This window comes from Trichechus manatus, unplaced genomic scaffold (assembly GCF_000243295.1).
Source record: "Trichechus manatus latirostris isolate Lorelei unplaced genomic scaffold, TriManLat1.0 scaffold00084, whole genome shotgun sequence".
NCBI lineage: Eukaryota > Metazoa > Chordata > Mammalia > Sirenia > Trichechidae > Trichechus > Trichechus manatus.
Window position 1 is genome coordinate 2,675,637 of NW_004444020.1, and position 19,698 is coordinate 2,695,334.

At 35.7% G+C, this 19,698-nt stretch overlaps 1 protein-coding gene across 5 annotated transcripts in view; it reads left to right on the forward strand.

Annotated features, from left to right (window-relative positions):
- Window positions 1–19,698, forward strand: part of DNAJC13 (DnaJ heat shock protein family (Hsp40) member C13) — a 119,815-nt gene that overhangs the window by 67,692 nt on the left and 32,425 nt on the right. For all 5 annotated transcript variants that reach the window (XR_002824859.1, XM_023735951.1, XM_023735950.1 and 2 more), the window contains 11 exons: window positions 110–211; window positions 1,691–1,795; window positions 2,618–2,820; window positions 3,919–4,003; window positions 7,147–7,301; window positions 7,811–7,856; window positions 9,945–10,099; window positions 12,298–12,499; window positions 14,222–14,337; window positions 15,177–15,255; window positions 19,435–19,570. Coding sequence is in view for 4 of the 5 variants with exons in the window: in XM_023735951.1 (XP_023591719.1) it covers window positions 110–211; window positions 1,691–1,795; window positions 2,618–2,820; window positions 3,919–4,003; window positions 7,147–7,301; window positions 7,811–7,856; window positions 9,945–10,099; window positions 12,298–12,499; window positions 14,222–14,337; window positions 15,177–15,255; window positions 19,435–19,570 (1,384 nt within the window). In the remaining variant the exon portion in view is untranslated. The remainder of the gene's footprint in view (window positions 1–109; window positions 212–1,690; window positions 1,796–2,617; window positions 2,821–3,918; window positions 4,004–7,146; window positions 7,302–7,810; window positions 7,857–9,944; window positions 10,100–12,297; window positions 12,500–14,221; window positions 14,338–15,176; window positions 15,256–19,434; window positions 19,571–19,698) is intronic.

The following is a 19,698-nucleotide window of genomic DNA, read 5'->3' on the forward strand; positions in this document are numbered from 1 at the left end:
TTTCCACAGAGATTTTAGATATTCTCCTGTTTGAAAGCCTTTTAGGTAGTAGTGCCTGTTGGAAAGAAAGGTTTTAGATTATGTAAAAAGGTTTATTTTCCTCTTCCAGAAAAATGTTAAGGATCTCATGGATTCCAATGGAATTAGAATCCTTGTGGATTTGCTTACGCTTGCACATCTCCATGTGAGCAGAGCTACAGTACCACTGCAGGTATGTATGCTTATCTAGTTTTTACAAGCTTAACATTCTTTGAATACAATTTTATGGTAAAAAGAATCATAGAAATCTGAAAATACGTCAATGTATGTGGTTATGAGGGTATTTCTCCAATAATTTTGATGGTACTAATGCCTAGGAGATTAATTCACATGCAAAAAAGTGAAGCCCTTATAAGACAATCCAAAATAGTGATGATCCAGTTTTATTTTTCCAGTATCTCTTTTTTCTTTTATTACATCTCTAAATGTGACTTATTTTGAGGCAATGTGTGACGTTTAGAATTTAAGCTGAATTCATCAGTTATGTAACTCGAACTTTTAGCATGTAAACCATTGAGAATATACTTTTGCCTTGAGAAATCTGGGGGCCTTATTGAAACCAGCCAACAAGAAAGCAAAACTGCAGGTCTCTACTGAAAGACCTCTCCTGATACCTAAGTTATAGAAGGGCTCTATATTTAGTTTGTTGGTGATTGTTTTGGATGTTATGTTTTGTTTTTGCTTAATCTCCTAGTGTGAGGAGATGTGCCGTATTAGATTTTGGTTGAATTGTTAACAAAAATGCTATTTGAATATTTAGAATATGGCATTTTCTATTATTAGGCATGAATAATAGTAATTGTAATGCTTATATTGCCATATAGTGTACCAGGTACTGTTCTGATACAATAATACATTATCTCTTTAAATCTCCCAATATCCGGATAAAGTGGGTACTATCGTTATTCCCATTTCATAGAGAAACAGAGAGGCCAAGTATATTGCTCAAAGTTGCCCAGTAAGTGACAGAACCCAGAAGTCTATGTTCTTTGCTATACCTCTCTATACAAGTTTAACTGAATACTGATAGTTATGAGAGTATTTAAAACTTATGTTATAATAAAATATTCCAACTGCATAAATTTTTTTTTTCCGGATTCCCATAAAACATACATAAAATTATAAGAATTAATCTGCAGTGAGAGTAATAGATTGAAACTAAATGTTTAAAATCCCTGAAAACTTTACTGTTGGCATTTTAGTCTTTGTGTAGTATGATTTCCGATTCTTATTGAAGCTTTTACTTGTGGTGAGCTTTTTTCCCCCAAAAGAACTTCGGTTTTCTGAGCATGGTGGTTTGAGGTTACTGGTGAATGCTAATTTATATAGCTCTGTCCAGTATTCTTTGCCACTACAGTTTTTGTATCCTGAGAATTTATGACCATTGGGAATGTAGATGTCTTTGAATTTAGCTTAGATTGCTGGGTGAATTTAGGAAATTATTTACTTCAAAGGCATATTAATAAGGAAATAGCTTTTTTAAACTATTAGGTATCAAAACCTTTACTCTTAAAATAAGATCACTTAAAAATTTAGGTGAATTTCTAAATGGATATAAACCAAAAAAAACCTGGACTGTTTAATTTTGTTTTATGACAGTGTCTGCCTCCTTAAATTTTTGTCTCAGTAAATAAATCTTTTTAAAACTTAGAGTAATGTAATCGAAGCTGCTCCAGATATGAAAAGAGAGAGTGAAAAGGAATGGTATTTTGGCAATGCAGACAAAGAAAGGAGTGGTCCATATGGATTTCATGAGGTATGTGTCATGGAGAAATTTTTTGTAAAGGTCTCAGCCTTCCTTATACCCTTCTACTTAGCACACATATACCCATTGCCATGGAGTTGGTTCAGACTCATAGCGACCCTAGAGATGTGAAATATTTTTAAACTTGATTTGAATTACTATCATCAGCTCCAAGGACTCTGATACTCCATTACCACATGAAGGATTAGATTGCATTTTTGGAAAAACACACACATAAAATCATGTCTTCAAATCTTATTGTTTAAAGCTGCTATTATGGAGGTGATACTCAGGTTATAATGAATTGTATATACTAATTCCCACGTTAATAATTCTATCAGACGATAATGCATCTATGTGGTGTGAACAGTAAGTTTTAATACGTAGTCTGAAATTCACTGGAAATTGCTGATATGGTCCAAGAACTAGGGGCAGTACTTGCTTAACATTTCCCCAGATTTGATCCTGCCTTCTCAGGCTCACGCTCCTAGGCTTTGTCCCTTTGGAACTTGGCTAAAGATAGTTTTTTAGGGGACACAGTCTTGAGCTTGTATATAATTTGTTTGTTTTACAATCTGCCTACTGTTTTCACTCTTTCCAGTATTCCTTATGTTTTGCAGTTTAGTCACCTAAGTGGCTGTTTTTCTTGTATTAATAGCCGAATTTGGGTTCCGGAAAGCCTGCCATCAAAAGCTGGTTGTTACTGTTTTTGTTTTTAATAGTGAATTTGCATGTTTATTTCATAGTTTAGTATGAATTTACTTTGAAATAGAAAATAGAAAATGTTTTTGATTTATTTATCTGTTTGTAACAATGATGCCTCTGTCCATTTAGATGCAAGAATTGTGGGCCAAAGGAATGTTAAATGCAAAAACCAGGTGCTGGGCTCAAGGCATGGATGGTTGGCGACCACTGCAGGCCATACCTCAGCTTAAGTGGTGTCTGTTAGCCAGTGGACAGGCTGTACTGAATGAAACTGACCTTGCTACCCTTATACTGAACATGTTAATAACAATGTGTGGATATTTTCCAAGCAGGTAAAATGCAATTGAATACTTTCATGATTAACACGAACTCTAAAACATCTTGTTCTCCCCATTGGTATAAGTTATTCTTCAGTAATGGCATGAGATTACTCTGGTGACTTAGAACAAAAACATCCCATTTGTGGCCTTGGGAGAATGCTGCTTTGGCTTATTGGAGCTTTTTGGCAAAACAAAAAAACCCGATATAAAGAAATAGTTTGGAAATTATATTGATAAAGTGACTAAAAAGCAACTTTCTCTGAGAGATCTCAAATAATATTACAAAATTGAGGCTCACTAACTGTACTCTAGCAAAAGTAACAATTATAATGTTTATGTGAATCAGATATGAACATTTTAGATAACTCGTCATTAGAAAACTCACCATAGACAGTGGTGAGTACTGGCTCCTATGTCAGGTTGACCATTCTTGGTATAGAACTTGAGTCAAGGCCCACATCTTACCCTCACTTGACTGGTGAAGGTGAGATTTTGTTCCCTGTTGATAATTGTAATTATAACTTCTGCATGGAACTTTTTGATCTTTATAAAATATTTGCATATACATCATTTTGTTTTATTGCTATGCTAATATATTTTGTGATAGAAGTTACCGAGAAATTATCACATATTTAATAATGTTTCAGGTTTTCGTGACTCCAGTTCTCTTTAAAAATCAGATCGGACTTAAGTCATAAAATCAGTATTTAGAAGTAATGTAGCATTAGTATTAAGGCTGTACTTGAAAATATTCAGAGTAGTTCAGGTTTAAATTTATGTGACCAACTTTGATATGCCCTTTGGGGGGAAATATCCACTGACAGTGTGTTGGACAACACCAAGCTTAATCAATTAAATAATAAATAAGAGTCTTTGGCTCTTCTAGGGTACTGTTTTTCAAGGAAATCTTATGGAAGGAAATGAAGCCCTATTAAGCAGCCAAATAGATTTAAACCAAAATATCTAATCATGTTCCCAGCTGTATGAGAGCTTAGTCTTCATTAACAAAAAAGTAAGGTAACTGCTTCATGCCTAGTAGAATACCATATGCTCTGAAAATACAAATTTTACTAAACATATTAAATGTTGACCTTAGAAAATATTTTCTAGGGATCAAGATAATGCCATCATTCGGCCTTTACCTAGAGTGAAAAGACTGCTGTCAGACAGCACTTGCCTTCCCCATATTATTCAGGTAAGTTACTTTCATGTTTTCAAGCTGAGCAGTGATTTAAGAATCATTTACCCTTATGTAATTTGATTATGAGCCTGAGTCTTTGTTTTATTTGAAATAGTCTGAGTTCTGAATCACATTTATTTCATTTACTCTTAGTTGAGTTGATATTCTGAATACTGTATGCTGTGGAAGATTGTGTATCCAGGAGTACAAACATGAGTAGCATCCCGACTCCAGAATTACTCTAAAAGAAATTTATTGTCTGTTCTTAAAATCACACTGTTGTGAAAATTGAAAGGTGATTATTCTAGTTTGTGGTACAGGTTGATATTGTGACTACTGGGAAGCACTAGCAGGCCAGAGATGTGGAGATGGTGGTTTGGATCTTAAGAGATATCACAGCAGTCTCACTAGCTTATGCCTCAGGTTTTGACTATTCTGGGTTATATGTTTTCATGGGTAGCAACCTACTGAAAGCGCTGAATTGAAATTATGTAGGATACAGTAATGTATCTTAAATTTTTTATTTCATTTAAGTCAGTCTGCCCTTTTGGAATGAAACTCTCTATACCCCATAATTAGCATTAAACCTAAACAAGTCAGGTCCCAGAGATTTTATGTAAATGTGTTCTTCCTGTCTATTCTGTGGTCAAATTATTTTTTTAATTAATCACACATGGCTTAACTTCAAGATCTATGCTAATAACTTATACAGTTTTTGTCTTATCAGTTGTATATTGATGTATTTATATTTTTACATTTCTGTATTATACTGCATAAGTGCCTGGGGGCAGGGGTGGTTCTGTGGTAGAGTTCTCAATTTCCATGTGGGAGACCAGGGTTTGATTCAAGTCACTGGTAATAACAAAGACTTATGAATACGATAATGCCTTACCAACCTGTTTTACCAACTTGTTATTTAAGCATACCAACATTTCAGAAATTGTGTGATTTTCTAGTATGACAGTTCTGTTCACACCATTAAATGAAAGAGCACTGCAGTTTGTACTTCTAAACCACTACCACTCCATGCCCAGTGAACCATGTAGCTGCATGTGAGAGATGGTGCAAAGGAAGGGGGGATTCATTTTCTGTGTTGAGCCTTCCTCTCAATATGTAGATAAATACTGTGCCTAGAAAATCAACCCCTTCCCAAACATTTTTCCACGACTCGCAAAAACAAAACAGGAAAGGAAGAAAGTAAATGCAAATGACGTTTAATTTCAGGCCAGAAAGGGATGATGGAAAAAATTTAAGACACATGGCCAGCGTACCAGAGCCTTGGTGGCGCAGTGGTTAAGCATTGGGCTGCTAACTAAAAGTTGGTGGTTCGAATCCACCAGCTGCTCCTTGGAAACCCTGTGGGGCAATTCTACTCTGTCCTATAGGGTCAACATGAGTTGGAATCGACGGTAGCGGGTTTGGTGTTTTGGGTTTTTTTTGGTTTTGGTCAGCATAACATGAGGCTAACCTACTTTAATTAACCAAAATTTTTAATAATATCAGAACTATTGAAGCATTCCAGGAGAAGAATTTTATTGTTAGATCTGGCTGCTTTCAACAGCATATACTGCCTATATTTTTTACACTGGGTTTAAAAATATTTTTTAGAAGTTAATTTTGTTTTTCCTTAACTTTCTATATTCTGGGAGATCTTAATCTTGCCCGGCACAGTTTGGTAGCTGCAGTAGTGTTTAGGGACATCTATATTGTTGGTAAGGAATTTCTGTACTTCTTTTGACTTTAAGGTAATCACCACTTGATATAGTTTTACTCTTTGATATAGCTTCAGAATTTTTAACATGGTCTAAGATAACAGTGGGGAGTCCCTGGGTGATGCAAATGGCAAGTGTGCTCAGCTACTAACTGAAAGGTTGGCGATTCAAATCGAGTCCACGTAGAGGCACCTTGGAAGAAAAGCCTGGTGATCTAGTTTTGAAAAATCAACCATTGAAAACCTTATGGAGCACAGTTCTACTCTGATACACATGGGGTTGCCATGAGTCAAAATCAACTCCATGGCAGCTTGTTATTATTATTTTTTAAGATACATTGAGTGACAGTCCAGGGTTTTGTGGTATAGTTACAATTTCAAATATTCTGGGTTTTTTTTGCCTGCTAATTTCCATATTATGTGCTAAAGTAAAGTCAGGTCTCACACTACAACTGCTGTTAATGCTAGGGAAAATCCTGTGTGAATATATTTCAATTTTTTCCTTTGTAAAATGCATCATAGTACTAAACATCTAATCTAAATACCTTGTAAAACAGATAAGACACTAAGACACAGAGAACTTTAAGTTATGTATTTAAAGACATGTAGCTGTTTAGTCTCACATCTGTGTCTAGAACTTTGACCTCCGAATCTGAGCTAATACTTTCTCCTTGTTACTAGAATTTTTTCTACTGGTAGCATTTGACCCAAAATTGGGGATTCTTTGGAAGCAAGTGTTAATAGAAGATTGAAATGCTAATTTTATTAAGCTTTGTAGATAAAACTTATTAAATGCGTTTATCAAATGTTCATTCATAGTAGCTCTCCATAGTTTTGATTGGCCCAGATGCAGTGTGGTAGTCCCAGAGAGTCATCCCTTCAGTATTTCTGGCCTAGATTTCTAGAGGACATATTTTCTGGTACTTGTTTACCGTCTTGACTTCTCCCTACTCTTCTAGATCTATTTCTTATTACTATTTCATTGATAATTTTTCTTTGTTCTGCTCTTTGAATTCTCAGGTAGGCTTCAGGAGATTGTTCTTGTCAGCTGAACTGAAACTAACCAAAAAGAGAGCCACTTTTCCTTTCCCTTCTGTCTAACAGAGGAGTCCACTTGGGAACATTCTTGCACTAGAAGCAGTTTTGTCTGTGGTCATGAAAAAACTAGCTTCAGGCATGTTTGGGTTTTTTCTGAATAAGTTTTGATCTGTTCTCCATTTCTATTTTATTATCCCTTTATTAAATGTCATAAAAGAAATCATTCTTCAAATCTCCTGGGAGATTGGTAGATAAAGTTTACTGAATCCCATGAAATTTTGGTTTATAATTGACTACACATAAGAAACCATTACCTTAGCATATGAAATAGATAAACCTAAAATGAGCAATGATATTGTAGGGTTTTTTTTTTTTAACTAATAACCAAAATATTCTTTTTTTTTTTTAGCTACTGCTGACCTTTGACCCTATCCTTGTTGAAAAAGTTGGTATTTTGTTATACCTTATCATGCAAGATAACCCACAGTTACCTCGTCTTTATCTGAGCGGAGTATTTTTCTTTATTATGATGTACACAGGTTCCAATGTGCTTCCTGTTGCTCGGTAAGAACTATGATGGTAACTTATTTAAAATTTTTATCTGAATTGTACAGGGGCAGATTTATTCTGCTGAATTTTTTGTATGTCATGGCTTTTATTAAATTTTTCATTATAAAAGCTGTTTGGCTACATGTCTGAAAATTCAGAAAGCTGAAGAATAGGAAAATAATACTCAGAATTTCACCACTTTACCACATACGGCAAAAATTTTATTATCTAGTATTTTAATATATATATTTTATATAATTATATTGTATGTGTAATTTTACATTTTGATTTTTCTTAAAATTGTACAGTTATTACATAGTCTTAATATGACCATAATTAAAATTCTTTTCTAGTTGTTTTAAATTCTTGCCTTAATTAGAAATTAAATAATTTGGGAATATGAATTTACAAATTGCCTTTTGTGGCTTTTATTTGTGTGTGTCTATGATCTGGTCTTTAGAAAATTAAGGTTACTAAAACTAATCAATTTCTATATCTGATAAGTAATTTATTTTTCTTTCTAGATTTTTGAAGTACACACATACGAAACAGGCTTTCAAGTCAGAGGAGGTAAGCCAGGTTAATCCTCTTAAGTGCATAACTTAACATTCGGTGAACTGTCTTGACACTGTGAAATTCACTAGATTACCTTTTTATTTTTCCAACCCTTCTCTGTGTTTATTTATTTATTTTTAATATTGTGCCTTAGTGGAAGTTTATAGATTACCTTTTACTAGATTTTAAGCACCTGAGGGCAGGTGTTGTTTATTTAGTTTTTACATTCCTTATGGTACCTTGCATATAGAAAGTCTAAGCTAATCTTTTAAAAATGAAAATAAACATTGCCCATTAAACTTAATATTGAAATTGCAGATGTGAATTGTAACCTGACAGCTTTGTGAATGCAACTTATTCTCTTTGTGTTAAACTTAGATTAGTGATTTTTATAACTCATATACCTGAGTCTCACACAGTCAGCTAAGATTCAGTAAGACTTCAGCCTTTTTTGTCCAGACCCCAACGTGATAGAAGTGCTAGGTTTCTTTTTTGAAGCTACTTAATTTTTCAGGTGCTCTCAAGTGTTCTTGCCATTTTACTGCAGAGGAAAACTAGGGATCCAAGAAAGGATGAGACTTATCCAGGTGGCTTTGACAACCTGAAACTTCATACCTACCTTTTACAAAGAGATGTTTATTGTCAGTATATAATTGAAAGGTGTTTGGAACTTTGTTGGACTGTTCATGGAACATTGATTTTTGGATTTTATTGAGAGCAAAAAAATAAACCAAAGCTAGACCACTGTTTGGGGCACTAACCAAGGAATGTCATATCACCTTGACAATACATACTAGGCCAAACTGCGTGCTTATAAAGCAGCTAATAAAGCACTAGAAAGCAGTCAGTCTGTCTAATGGTATTAAAGTGATGCCCATGGCAGTAAAATTTCCACAGCTTTATACAAATAGAAAATGAGAATATAAAAAAGTCAAGAAGAGATATTACCTCTAATGCTACCACCTTGATGTAACATTTTGACATTTTTTGGCTTTTTTTTCTGTGCAGTTATACATATGTAATCTTTTTTTTTTTGAAATTTTACAATATTAGAAACTATATGCATCATTTCACATCTAAGTATGTTGAATATTTACAGCAAAACTATATTTATAGAAAATCTGAATGTAGGCAAGAAGGGCATGTAGTTAATAATTAGAAATAGAGGGGAGCTATTTTGATTCTCCTAAGCAGTGTGTCTTCAGAGACAGATAGCAAAAATAATAGGAAAATTGTGGAAATCACATTCTCCTTTCTTAAATTATACGTACATGTTGGTAATTGATATCAGCAATAACTCTAAAATCATCTTTAGCACAAAGGCTAATTATTTAGGAGCCTGGCAGTTGTAGTCATGTTCTCAGGAGCTCAGTTACTCCTTTAACGTCATCCCCGTACAGAGCTGGGATTTTCATGTTCACAGTTGGGCTGTAAGTTGTATTTCTTATTCGTGTTTCTACCAGTTTTTCAGCTGTGATGTAGGAATTATCAAATGATAGTATTCTAAAGAACAGAACCAGCAGTTTTTCACCCAAAAGTTTAACAGCGAATTTATGGCCTTTATTAACAAAAAGCCTGAAAATACTTATCTTCTAATTTGTCTTTGTGCCAAGTGGTAAAACCATGTCTGGTTTTTTTCTTCCCCTCCCTCTCTTTGTCATATACTTAAGAAAACATCCCCAATTTGCCTAGAAGGAAATTAGAAAAATACTTATAGTAGGTTTTTGTCTTTAAGGTTTTATTTCCATCAGGTGAAAAAATGAGTTTAAAAATTTAGTGTGATAAAGTATGATCATTAGCCTGACTCTCTTTGGCCAGCCCGAGGATATGGAGTTCTAAATACAGTTAAATATAAGTACTTTTAATAAAAATTCTAGCCACATTTCCTGAGGGTGGGCTATTTAAGATCTTGCCTTTTCCAGACAGTTTATACCAGATATCTTCCATTTCATATTTTGTCCTGTTTCCATCTAAATTTCCAACGCATAAAGCAGTTTGTTTCAACTTGTTCTTCAAGTGTTCTCTAGCTATAACTTATTTATTATAAAATTGAAAGGTAACTTTAGAGTTTCTGACTACATTTTGTTTTGTTTTGTTTCAAAGACAAAAGGACAAGATGTTTTTCAAAGAAGTATACTTGGGCACATCCTACCTGAAGCAATGGTTTGTTACTTAGAAAATTATGAACCTGAGAAGTTTTCTGAGATTTTTCTAGGAGAATTTGACACTCCAGAAGCAATCTGGAGTAGTGAAATGAGGTAAATAGCCAGCTGATTGATTGATATATATGTATATATATTTTTTTACTTTTTAAAAAATTGAGGTGAAATTCACATAATGCATTTACTGCCTTCACAGTGTTGTACATCCACCACCTCTGTCTAGTGATGGATTATATTTTATACTCAGAATCCTTGCTACTTGCAGCTCGGTTTGACTAATTATGTTCAAAGAAATGCTTTCACTAGTACCATAATCTAAAGCTAATCAAAAGTTTATTGGTGCCAAATCAGGTATGTGTGATGGGTTTTGACAAGGTCGTAAGCTTTTATTTTTCTCAATTCTAACATGATTTAACAAAATTGCTATTACATTAATAGAGCTGTATGTAAAGGTATGGCTTGTTACCGCTGGTGCTTCTTAAATTTATAGACCTGGTTGATTGATTTTTTTTTTTTCCTTAGTTTTTAAAAAATTGAGGTAAAATTCACATAATTCATTTACTGCCTTCACAGTGTTGTACATCCACGATTATATTTTATACTCAGAATCTTTGCTACTTGCAGCTCGGTTTGACTAATTATGTTCAAAGAAATGCTTTCACTAGTACGATAATCTAAAGCTAATCAAAAGTTTATTGGTGCCAAATCACGTACGTGTGATGGGTTTTGACAAGGTCTTAAGCTTTTATTTTTCTCAATTCTAACATGATTTAACAGAATTGCTATTACATTAATAGAGCTGTATATAAAGGTACGGCTTGTTACCGCTGGTGCTTCTTAAATTTATAGACCTGGTTATAGTTTAATCAGTGAACTGATAATATGTATGTAGGAGGTACATAGGGATAAAATCAAAACACACAAACCCTGGGAATTTGGATATAGGATTGTAATCCACTAATTAAAAATTACGTCCACACAAAATGCATCTGAGCAGAGATATCTAAAATCATTTTAGAATGAGGGTTCCCTGGCCAGCATGTTTTGACTTTAGTCTAAAGGTTAATATTCCTAAAGAATGTTCTTATTAGGAGGGGAAAGCCATAGGAGAAACCTCTGGAAACTCAGAAAAAGGAGATGCCCAGAAGCAGGAGATGGCAGTCTCCAGCCAGACTGGCGACTTGACACTTCATAGTTGCATTGTCAAGATCTCCTCTTTGTGAAGAATCCCTGTCTTCTTAGCCTTCTTGGGCTGACTTATGCTCTGTATAGCACCTGCTGGTTATCATTTGGCTTCTAGGGTAGGTTGACCTATAGGCTTGGCATGTGATAGCCACCAATTTGAATGTATTCTGTGTGACAGTTATATTTTTCACTGGAATCAAATATATAGAATTATGAATAAGTTAGCAGTATCAGTTTTCTATGTCATTTTTTTCTCCTGAGATTGGTTAATCTGAGTCCCCATCTAAAAGATCTATATCTCTGTGTACTGGTGAAATCAAGTTTCTGCTTAGGTGGGGGCCAGACCCTACTGTGGTTAAGTTAAGTAAAATTACTACCATGTAGTGAGCTTTTTGGGGGTGATAGCCAGCTTGACTGTACCATGGACTGCCAAAAGAACGAACAGATCTGTCTTGGAAGAAGTGCGAACAGAATGCTCCTTGGAAGCAAGGATGGCGAGACTATGTCTCACATATACTTTGGACATGTTGTCAGGAGAGGTCATTTACTGGAGAAGGACATTATGCTTGGTAAAGTAGAGGGTCAGCAAAAAAGAGGAAGACCCTCAACGAGATGAATTGACACGGTGGTTGTAGCAATGGGCTTAAGCGTAGCAGCGATTGTGAGGATGGTGCAGGACCAGGCAGTGTTTCATTCTGTTGTACACAGACAGGGTCGCTATGAGTCGGAATCAACTCAACAGCACCTAACAACAATAATAAGCTTGAATTTCCTGGCTATACCCTTATGAATGCAGACTCAATCCATTTGATCTTCTAATGCCTAATTTTTCAGTAGGAAAGTCTGGGAGTACCAGCCTTTTCCTCTGTAGTCTTCTTTACAGATAAGTGTTCAGAAAGGAGATTATAATTGTCTCCATTGAGTATTTTTACATAATAGTACTTAGAATACCCTGAATAACATACTTACAAGCTCTCAGTTTAGACCAGTAATGGAGTTATTCTAAAGAAATCCACATAACTACACTCACATGATTACCTATCTTAATCTTCTCTTTAAAATAAAATAATTCTTTCATAATGCTTGAATGGAGATTTTTATAATTGTAGGCGCCTCATGATAGAGAAGATTGCTGCCCATCTTGCCGATTTCACACCTCGTCTTCAGAGCAACACAAGAGCACTTTATCAGTATTGCCCCATCCCAGTTATCAACTATCCACAGCTAGAAAATGAACTATTTTGTAATATTTATTACCTCAAACAACTTTGTGATACGCTCCGGTTTCCAGATTGGCCAATTAAAGATCCGGTAAGTAAGCAGATTAATTTGTACTTTCCAAAACCATAAAAAAGGAGCCCTGCTGTTGCAGGGGTTAAGTGCTCAGCTGCTAACTGAAAGTTCAGCAGTTTGAACCCACCAGCTGCTGTGCCGGAGAAAGACGTGGCGGTCTGCTCTTGTAAAGATTACAGCCTTTGAAACCCTATGGGGCAGTTCTGCTCTGCCCTGTAGGATTGCTATGAATTGGAATCAACTCGATGGCAATGGGTTTTTTGGTTGGAAACCATAAAAATAGCCTCTAATCATTTCTGGATGTTTCCTCCTTCTGTGATAAGAAGGATAATTAGTTTCAAGTATTCTCTCTTACTTAAGCACTGTGCAACTCTTATTGTAGTTTGACATATTTGGGTAAATCCCAAACTGAAAGGTAATTTTTTTGAGGAAATATTAAGAACTTTACAGTCTCGATCTTTTGTGGCAAGGAGAAAACAAAATTTCATGTGTGTATCGCAATTATACACTATAATAGCTTGATGGAAACTTGTCCTTATAGCAGAATGGGTAAGCTCACAGATGTTGGAGTTAGACAGTTTCGGTTGAGTCTCAATTTGGCCATTAATAGCTCTATATCGGGTATGTTGCTTGACTTCTCTACACCTCAGTTCTCATCTCTAAAATGGTAATAATAATAGTAACCATCTCATGTCATGGTTGTGAAGATTAAGTGAGAATTCACGTGAGAAACTTAGCATAATTCCTGGCACATATAGGAGGCAGTGCTACCTGCTCCTTTGTATAGCAGTATGTGCTGTCTGCTTGTACAAAGTCCCCTTGGAGCCCCTCCAGCCTGAGCCCTTGAACATCTGCTGGAGCCTGGAATAAAGTAGGCATGGATACCATGTCCTGTTACTGTGGCAGAGGTTATACCATTATCCTTGCAATGTAAAAGATTTCAGAACAGTTACCATTTGTACCACAAGCCACTGCCACTTTGTAGTGCTGTGAACAGGCAGGTGGACCTTGATACTTGTTCCACGTTCAACATGGGGTAGTAGAAAAGTATGAACTTTTTAGTGACACTTAGGTTCGAATCCAGCTCCACCACTTATTAACTGGGAAACGTGACTACTCATAGAATCTCAATGTTCTCATGTATTATTGCAGTTTTATACAAGAATGAAATCAGCTACCCGGCTAAGAAGATGATTTTAATTGGTTACACCTACTCCTTGCTTACCGACTATTTGATTATCTGACATTTTGCATTTATGACAGTGGTAAAAATCTGCTCTCCAACTATTTCGTATATTAACGATGTACGTCTGGCAGTAATGAACGCCGAAGTGCGAAGCAAGAGTAATGCTGGCTGTGATTGTTAAGGTTATGTGTCAACTTGGCTGGGCCATGATTCTCAGTGGTTTGGCAGTTATGTAATGATGTAATCTGGCAGTTATATAATGATGTAATTTGAGAGTTATATAGTGATGTAATTTGGCAGTTGTGTAATGATGTAGTCATCCTCCATTTTGTGATCTGATGTGGTCAACCATTTTTGCATAACGACCTGGTCTTTGGAACCTAACCATGTCGATAAGTGAGGAGTGGATGTATTTGTATTTCAGAAAGCTGGTTAGTTGGGTAGCCTAGAAATGTCAATGTAAGTACATATACACTAGAATTCTATAACTTAAAAATTATATTTTGAAATATTTTTATTTTAGTAGATATAAATTTTAACCTTCTGTCTTTAAGGTTAAGCTTCTAAAAGATACCCTTGATGCCTGGAAGAAGGAAGTAGAAAAGAAGCCACCTACGATGTCAATAGATGATGCTTATGAAGTGCTTAATCTCCCCCAAGGACAGGGGCCGTGAGTTATTTCAGTATTACCATAGTACTCGTCTACCTTGCCTTAAAATATCAATGTCAAATGTATGTGAATATACTTAAACCAACAATTTAAAAAAATTTTTGCCTATTCTTTGCTATACACACATAGAGGAATAACCATATGGAACTATCCACGTGATTTTTCACTACTGCAGATTTATTAGCAGAACGCCTTCTTCTGTTATTGCTGTTACAATTATTGCTCTCTGTTAACTGAAATAACGTGTGCAGTGTCTCTGACATTGGCGTTCATTCCACATATTCATTTTCCTCTTGCAGTTTGTGTTGTGTATGAGGTAGAGATTTGATAGCAACACACCTAGAATGCTGAATGACAGATGTGTAGAAAAAAATGCACATTTACTTTATCAGTGAAGTTTTATGGTAGATTAGATATGTTAGAGAAAAATAGTTTAAAAGACTTTTTCTTAAATATAAACTAAAATTGTTGGTACATTTTGGCAAGGCTGATATACTAACTTGAAAGTATAGTTTGAAATGATATTTTGGATATTTTGAAAAATTGGTGTTTTTTTTTAAGAAATTATTTCTTAGTTCTTCAAACCCCAAGTATGTTTTTTTTAATTTAAAGTGAATGATAACCTTGCATAGGGAACTTCTAGGCATTATCTTCCAGCTATAAAGATAAATAAAAAATAATCTTAACTTAAATCTTACTGGGTTTAATTTACTACCTAATAAATGATCACATAAAATTCCTGATAAAAGCAAGGTTGTGTTAAAACATTTTAGATGATCATGTAAATATTTTTTTCTTGCAGTTAGCTGTATTCATGAAACAGTTTTCCTATTTAACAGGCACGATGAGAGCAAGATTAGAAAAGCTTACTTCAGGCTTGCACAGAAGTACCACCCTGATAAGAATCCAGAAGGGAGGGTATGTACTGCCTTTGGAATTAGGGCTTTGGGGCTGACTTCCTTTTGCTCTGTTACTATTTGGAGGAGAAAAGTTTGTTCTCAGCTTCTTCTCCATTGTCTGCCTCTTCATAAACTTTCAGCCCATGTGCCTATGCTTTCTGCCTTCATGGCCCTCCCTCACTTTCCCAGTAGGACTGTCCTTGTGACTAGTAACTTTCAGATTTTATTCTCTCTCCTTTCCCATGTCTATTTGGTGGTCAGCTTTAATGGGTAGTCACATGAGTAATTGAAGGTTTGGCATGTAGATGAACTTAATTCATTAGTAGTTGATGCCATTGCTATTCAGATTGTTTTGGGTTTGTGTATTCAGCCAAATTTAAATCGCTTTAACTGGAGAAGTAGAAAGTTTAGTTCAGGTTTAAAATCGTTTGCTTCCAGCTTTCCTGATCCTGCTTCTTCTAGCTTCTTATTAAAACACCAGTGGACATTCATAATAGAAGAAATCTCATAAGAACCCTTCCAAACTAGGACTGGTAGTCTATTGCTAGGAACTAGGAGTAATTTCCACTAACTCTAAGGTCAGTGTTTTTCACTGGGGACAGTCAGAGTATTCCTGAATGAGGAGACTTGATGTTGAATAGATGTCACTTCTACATGTTTAAAGCATTTTTAATCAAAAGCCTGGGGTATTTCTGAGGAACTGGTAGCAATTCAAATTGATCTGGAAGAGAAAACAATCAAGATAGGAAGAAATTTTGAAAATTAGTATTTTATGGATATATATTAAAACATTCTATAAAGCTACAACTGTAAAACTGTGCGATGCCTACACAAGAATCAACACATAGATCAATGGAATAATAGTTTAAGAGCATGAATTTAGGAGTCAGACCTATGTGTAGGTCTTAGCTCTTTTACCAGTTGACTTTGTGACATTAGGCGTCTTACTTAACATCTCTAAGTTCATATCTTCATTTAAAAAAATGAGGATAATAACGGTACATACCTCACACGGGTGTTGTGAAGTTTAAATGAAATAATGTATGTAAAGCATTTAGCACAGTGCCTGGCAGTTGCTAGGTGCTGTCGAGTCAATTCCAACTCATAGTGACTGTACAATAGAATGCAGCATTGCCCAGTCCTTTGCCATCTTCACAATCGTTGTTATGCTTGAGTCCATTGTTTCAGCCACTGTGTCAGTCCATCTTGTTGAGGGTCTTCCTCATTTTCACTGACCCTTTACCAAGCCTGATGTCCTTCTCCAGGGACTGTTCCCTCCTGATAACATGTGCAAAGTACGTGAGACGAAGTCTCGCCATGCTTCTGAGGAGCATTCTGGCTGTACTTCCAAGACAGACTTGTTCATTTTTCTGACAGTTCATGGTATATTCAATACTCTTTGACAACACCGTAATTCAAAGACATCAGTTCTTCTTTGGTCTTCCTTATTCATTGTCCAGCTTTCATATGCATATGAGGTGGTTGAAAACACCATGGCTTGGTTCAGGTGCACCTTAGTCCTTAAAGTGACATCTTTGCTTTTTAACACTTTTAAGAGGTCTTTTGCAGCAGATTTGCCCAGTGCAATGCATTGTTTGATTTCCTGACATGGGTGTTTACTGTGGATCTAAGTAAAATGAGATTCTTGACAACATCAGCCTTTTCTCTGTTGATCATGATGGTTGCTTATTGGTCCAGTTGTGAGGATTTTTGTTTTCTTTATGTTGAGGCATAATCCATACTGAAGCTGTAGTCTTTGATCTTCATTAGTAAGTGCTTCAAGTCCTTTTTACTTTCAGCAAGTTGTGTCATCTGCATAACACAGGTTGTTAATGAGTCTTCCTCCAATCCTGATGCCCCTTTCTTCTTAATATAGTCCACCTTCTCAGATAATTTGCTCAGCATACAGATTAAATAAGTATGGTGAAAAGGATATAGCCCTCATGCACACTTTCCTGACTTTAAACCACACAGTATCCCCTTGTTCTGTTCGAACAACTGCCTCTTGATCTATGTACAGGTTCTTCATGAGCACAATTAAGTGTTCTGGAATTCCCATTCTTTACAATGTTATCCGTAATTTGTTATGACCCACACAGTCGAATGCCGTTGCATAGTCAGTAAAACACAGGTAAACATCTTTCTGGTATTCTCTGTTTTCAGCCAAGATCCATCTGACATCAGCAGTAATATCCCTTGTTCCATGTGCTCTTCTGAATCTGGCTTGAATTACTAACAGTTCCCTGTCGATGTATTGCTGTAACTGCTTTTGAATGATCTTCAGCAAAATTTTACTTGTGTGTGATATTAATGATATTGTTCAATAATTTCCACGTTCGATTGGATCACCTTTCTTTGGAGTAGACATAAATATGGATCTCTTCCAGTCGGTTGGCTAGGTAGCAGACTTCCAAATTTCTTGACATAGACGAGTGAGCACTTCCAACCCTGCATCCGTTTGCTGAAACATCTCAGTTGGTATTCCGTCATTTCCTGGGGCCTTGTTTCTCGCCAGTGTCTTCAGGGCAGCTTGGACTTATTCCTTCAGTACCATCAGTTCTTGATCATATGCTTCCTCCTGAAATGGTTGAATGTCAACCAATTCTTTTTGGTACCGTGACTGTGTATTCCTTCCATCTTCTTTTGATGCTTCCTGCATCCAGTTTTTTGCGCATAGAATCCTTCAGTGTTGCAACTTGAGGCTTGAATTTTTTCTTCGGTTCTTTCAGCTTGATAAAAGCCAAACACCTTCTTCCTTTTGATTTTCCAACTCCAGGTCTTTGCATATGTCATTATAATACTTTGTCTTCTTGAGCCACCCTTTGAAATCTTCTGTTCAACTCTTTACTTCATTTCTTCCTTTCACTTTCGCTACACAACATTCAAGAGCAAGTTTCAGAGTCTCTTCTGACACCAGTCTTTTCTTTCTTTCCTTTTTAATGACCTCTTGCTTTCTTGATGTATGATATCCTTGATGTCATTCCACAACTCGTCTGGTCTTTGATCATTAGTGTTCAGTGCCTCACATCTGTTCTTGAGATGGTCTGTAAATTCAAGTGGGATATACTAAAGGTGATACCTTGATTCTTGTAGACTTGTTCTGATTTTTTTCAGCTTCAACTTGAACTGGCATATGAGCAATTGATGGTCTGTCCCGCAGTCAGCCCTTGGCCTTGTTTTGACTGATGATACTGAGCTTTTCCATTGTCTCTTTCCACAGATGTAGTCGATTTGATTTCTGTGTATTCAGTCTGGTGAGGTCTACGTGTATAGTTGGCTGTTTATGTTGTTGAAGAAAGGTATTTGAAGTGAAAAAGTTGTTGGTCTTGCAAAATTCTCTCATGCCATCTCTGGCATTGTTTCTGTCACCAAGGCCATATTTTCCGACTACTGATCCTTTTTTTGTTTCCCAGTTTTGCATTCCAATCGCCAGTAATTACCAACACCTTGATTGCATGTTTGATCAGTTTCAGACTGTAGAAGTTGGTAAAAAATCTTCAATTTCTTCATCTTTGGCCTTAGTAGTTGGTGCATAAATTTGAATAATAGTTGTATTAACTGGTCTTCCTTGTAGGTGTATGGATATAATCTTATTACTGATAGTGTTGTACTTCAGAATAGATCTTGTAAACCTGGCAATAATGTTCAATAATCAATATCATAATTATCATATGCTAGCATAATTTTGAAGCACTTGGTGGTGTAGTGGTTAAAATGCTTGGCTGCTGACCAAAAGGTCAGAGTTTGAACCCACCAGCAGCTCCTCAGGAGAAAGAGTGGCATTCTGCTCCTGTAACCATTACAGCCGTAGAAACCCTACAGGGCATTCTGCTCTGTCCTGTAGGGTCGCTATGGGTCAGAATCAACCCGACAGTAGTTGGCATAATAATTATTTTTATGTCAATGCAAACTGTCTCTGGTATGTAGGAGTTTAATAAGATATAAATGGTATAAACCCAGTGAGGAATAATTTTTCAGCAAATAGTATTAAGATAATTGGGTAGTAGTTTGGAGAAAAACATTTCACCTTACACAATATACTACTAGATTATGGTTGAAATGAATTCCTTAATGTAAAAAACAAAAGCAAAATAATAGCTAAAGAAGTGATTGGTAAAAAAGAAACGAGCTGTGTTCTGTTTAGGTTGTGATTTGAGATGTTCCAAATTAAAGTTTAATTGTCTTCGGTTATATACAGGATATGTTTGAAAAAGTAAATAAAGCATATGAATTTTTATGTACCAAATCAGCAAAAATAGTGGATGGACCAGATCCAGAGAATATAATTTTAATTCTCAAAACTCAGAGCATCCTCTTTAACCGCCATAAAGAAGGTAAGGCATGTGTTATTCCTGAGTTTTCATTTATCTCCCAGCTAATTCTGCCATGTTACTTGTTTCTATAGCATATTTTAATAGATTTAGAAATATTATGGCAAAAGACTCTTGGAATCACATAGAAA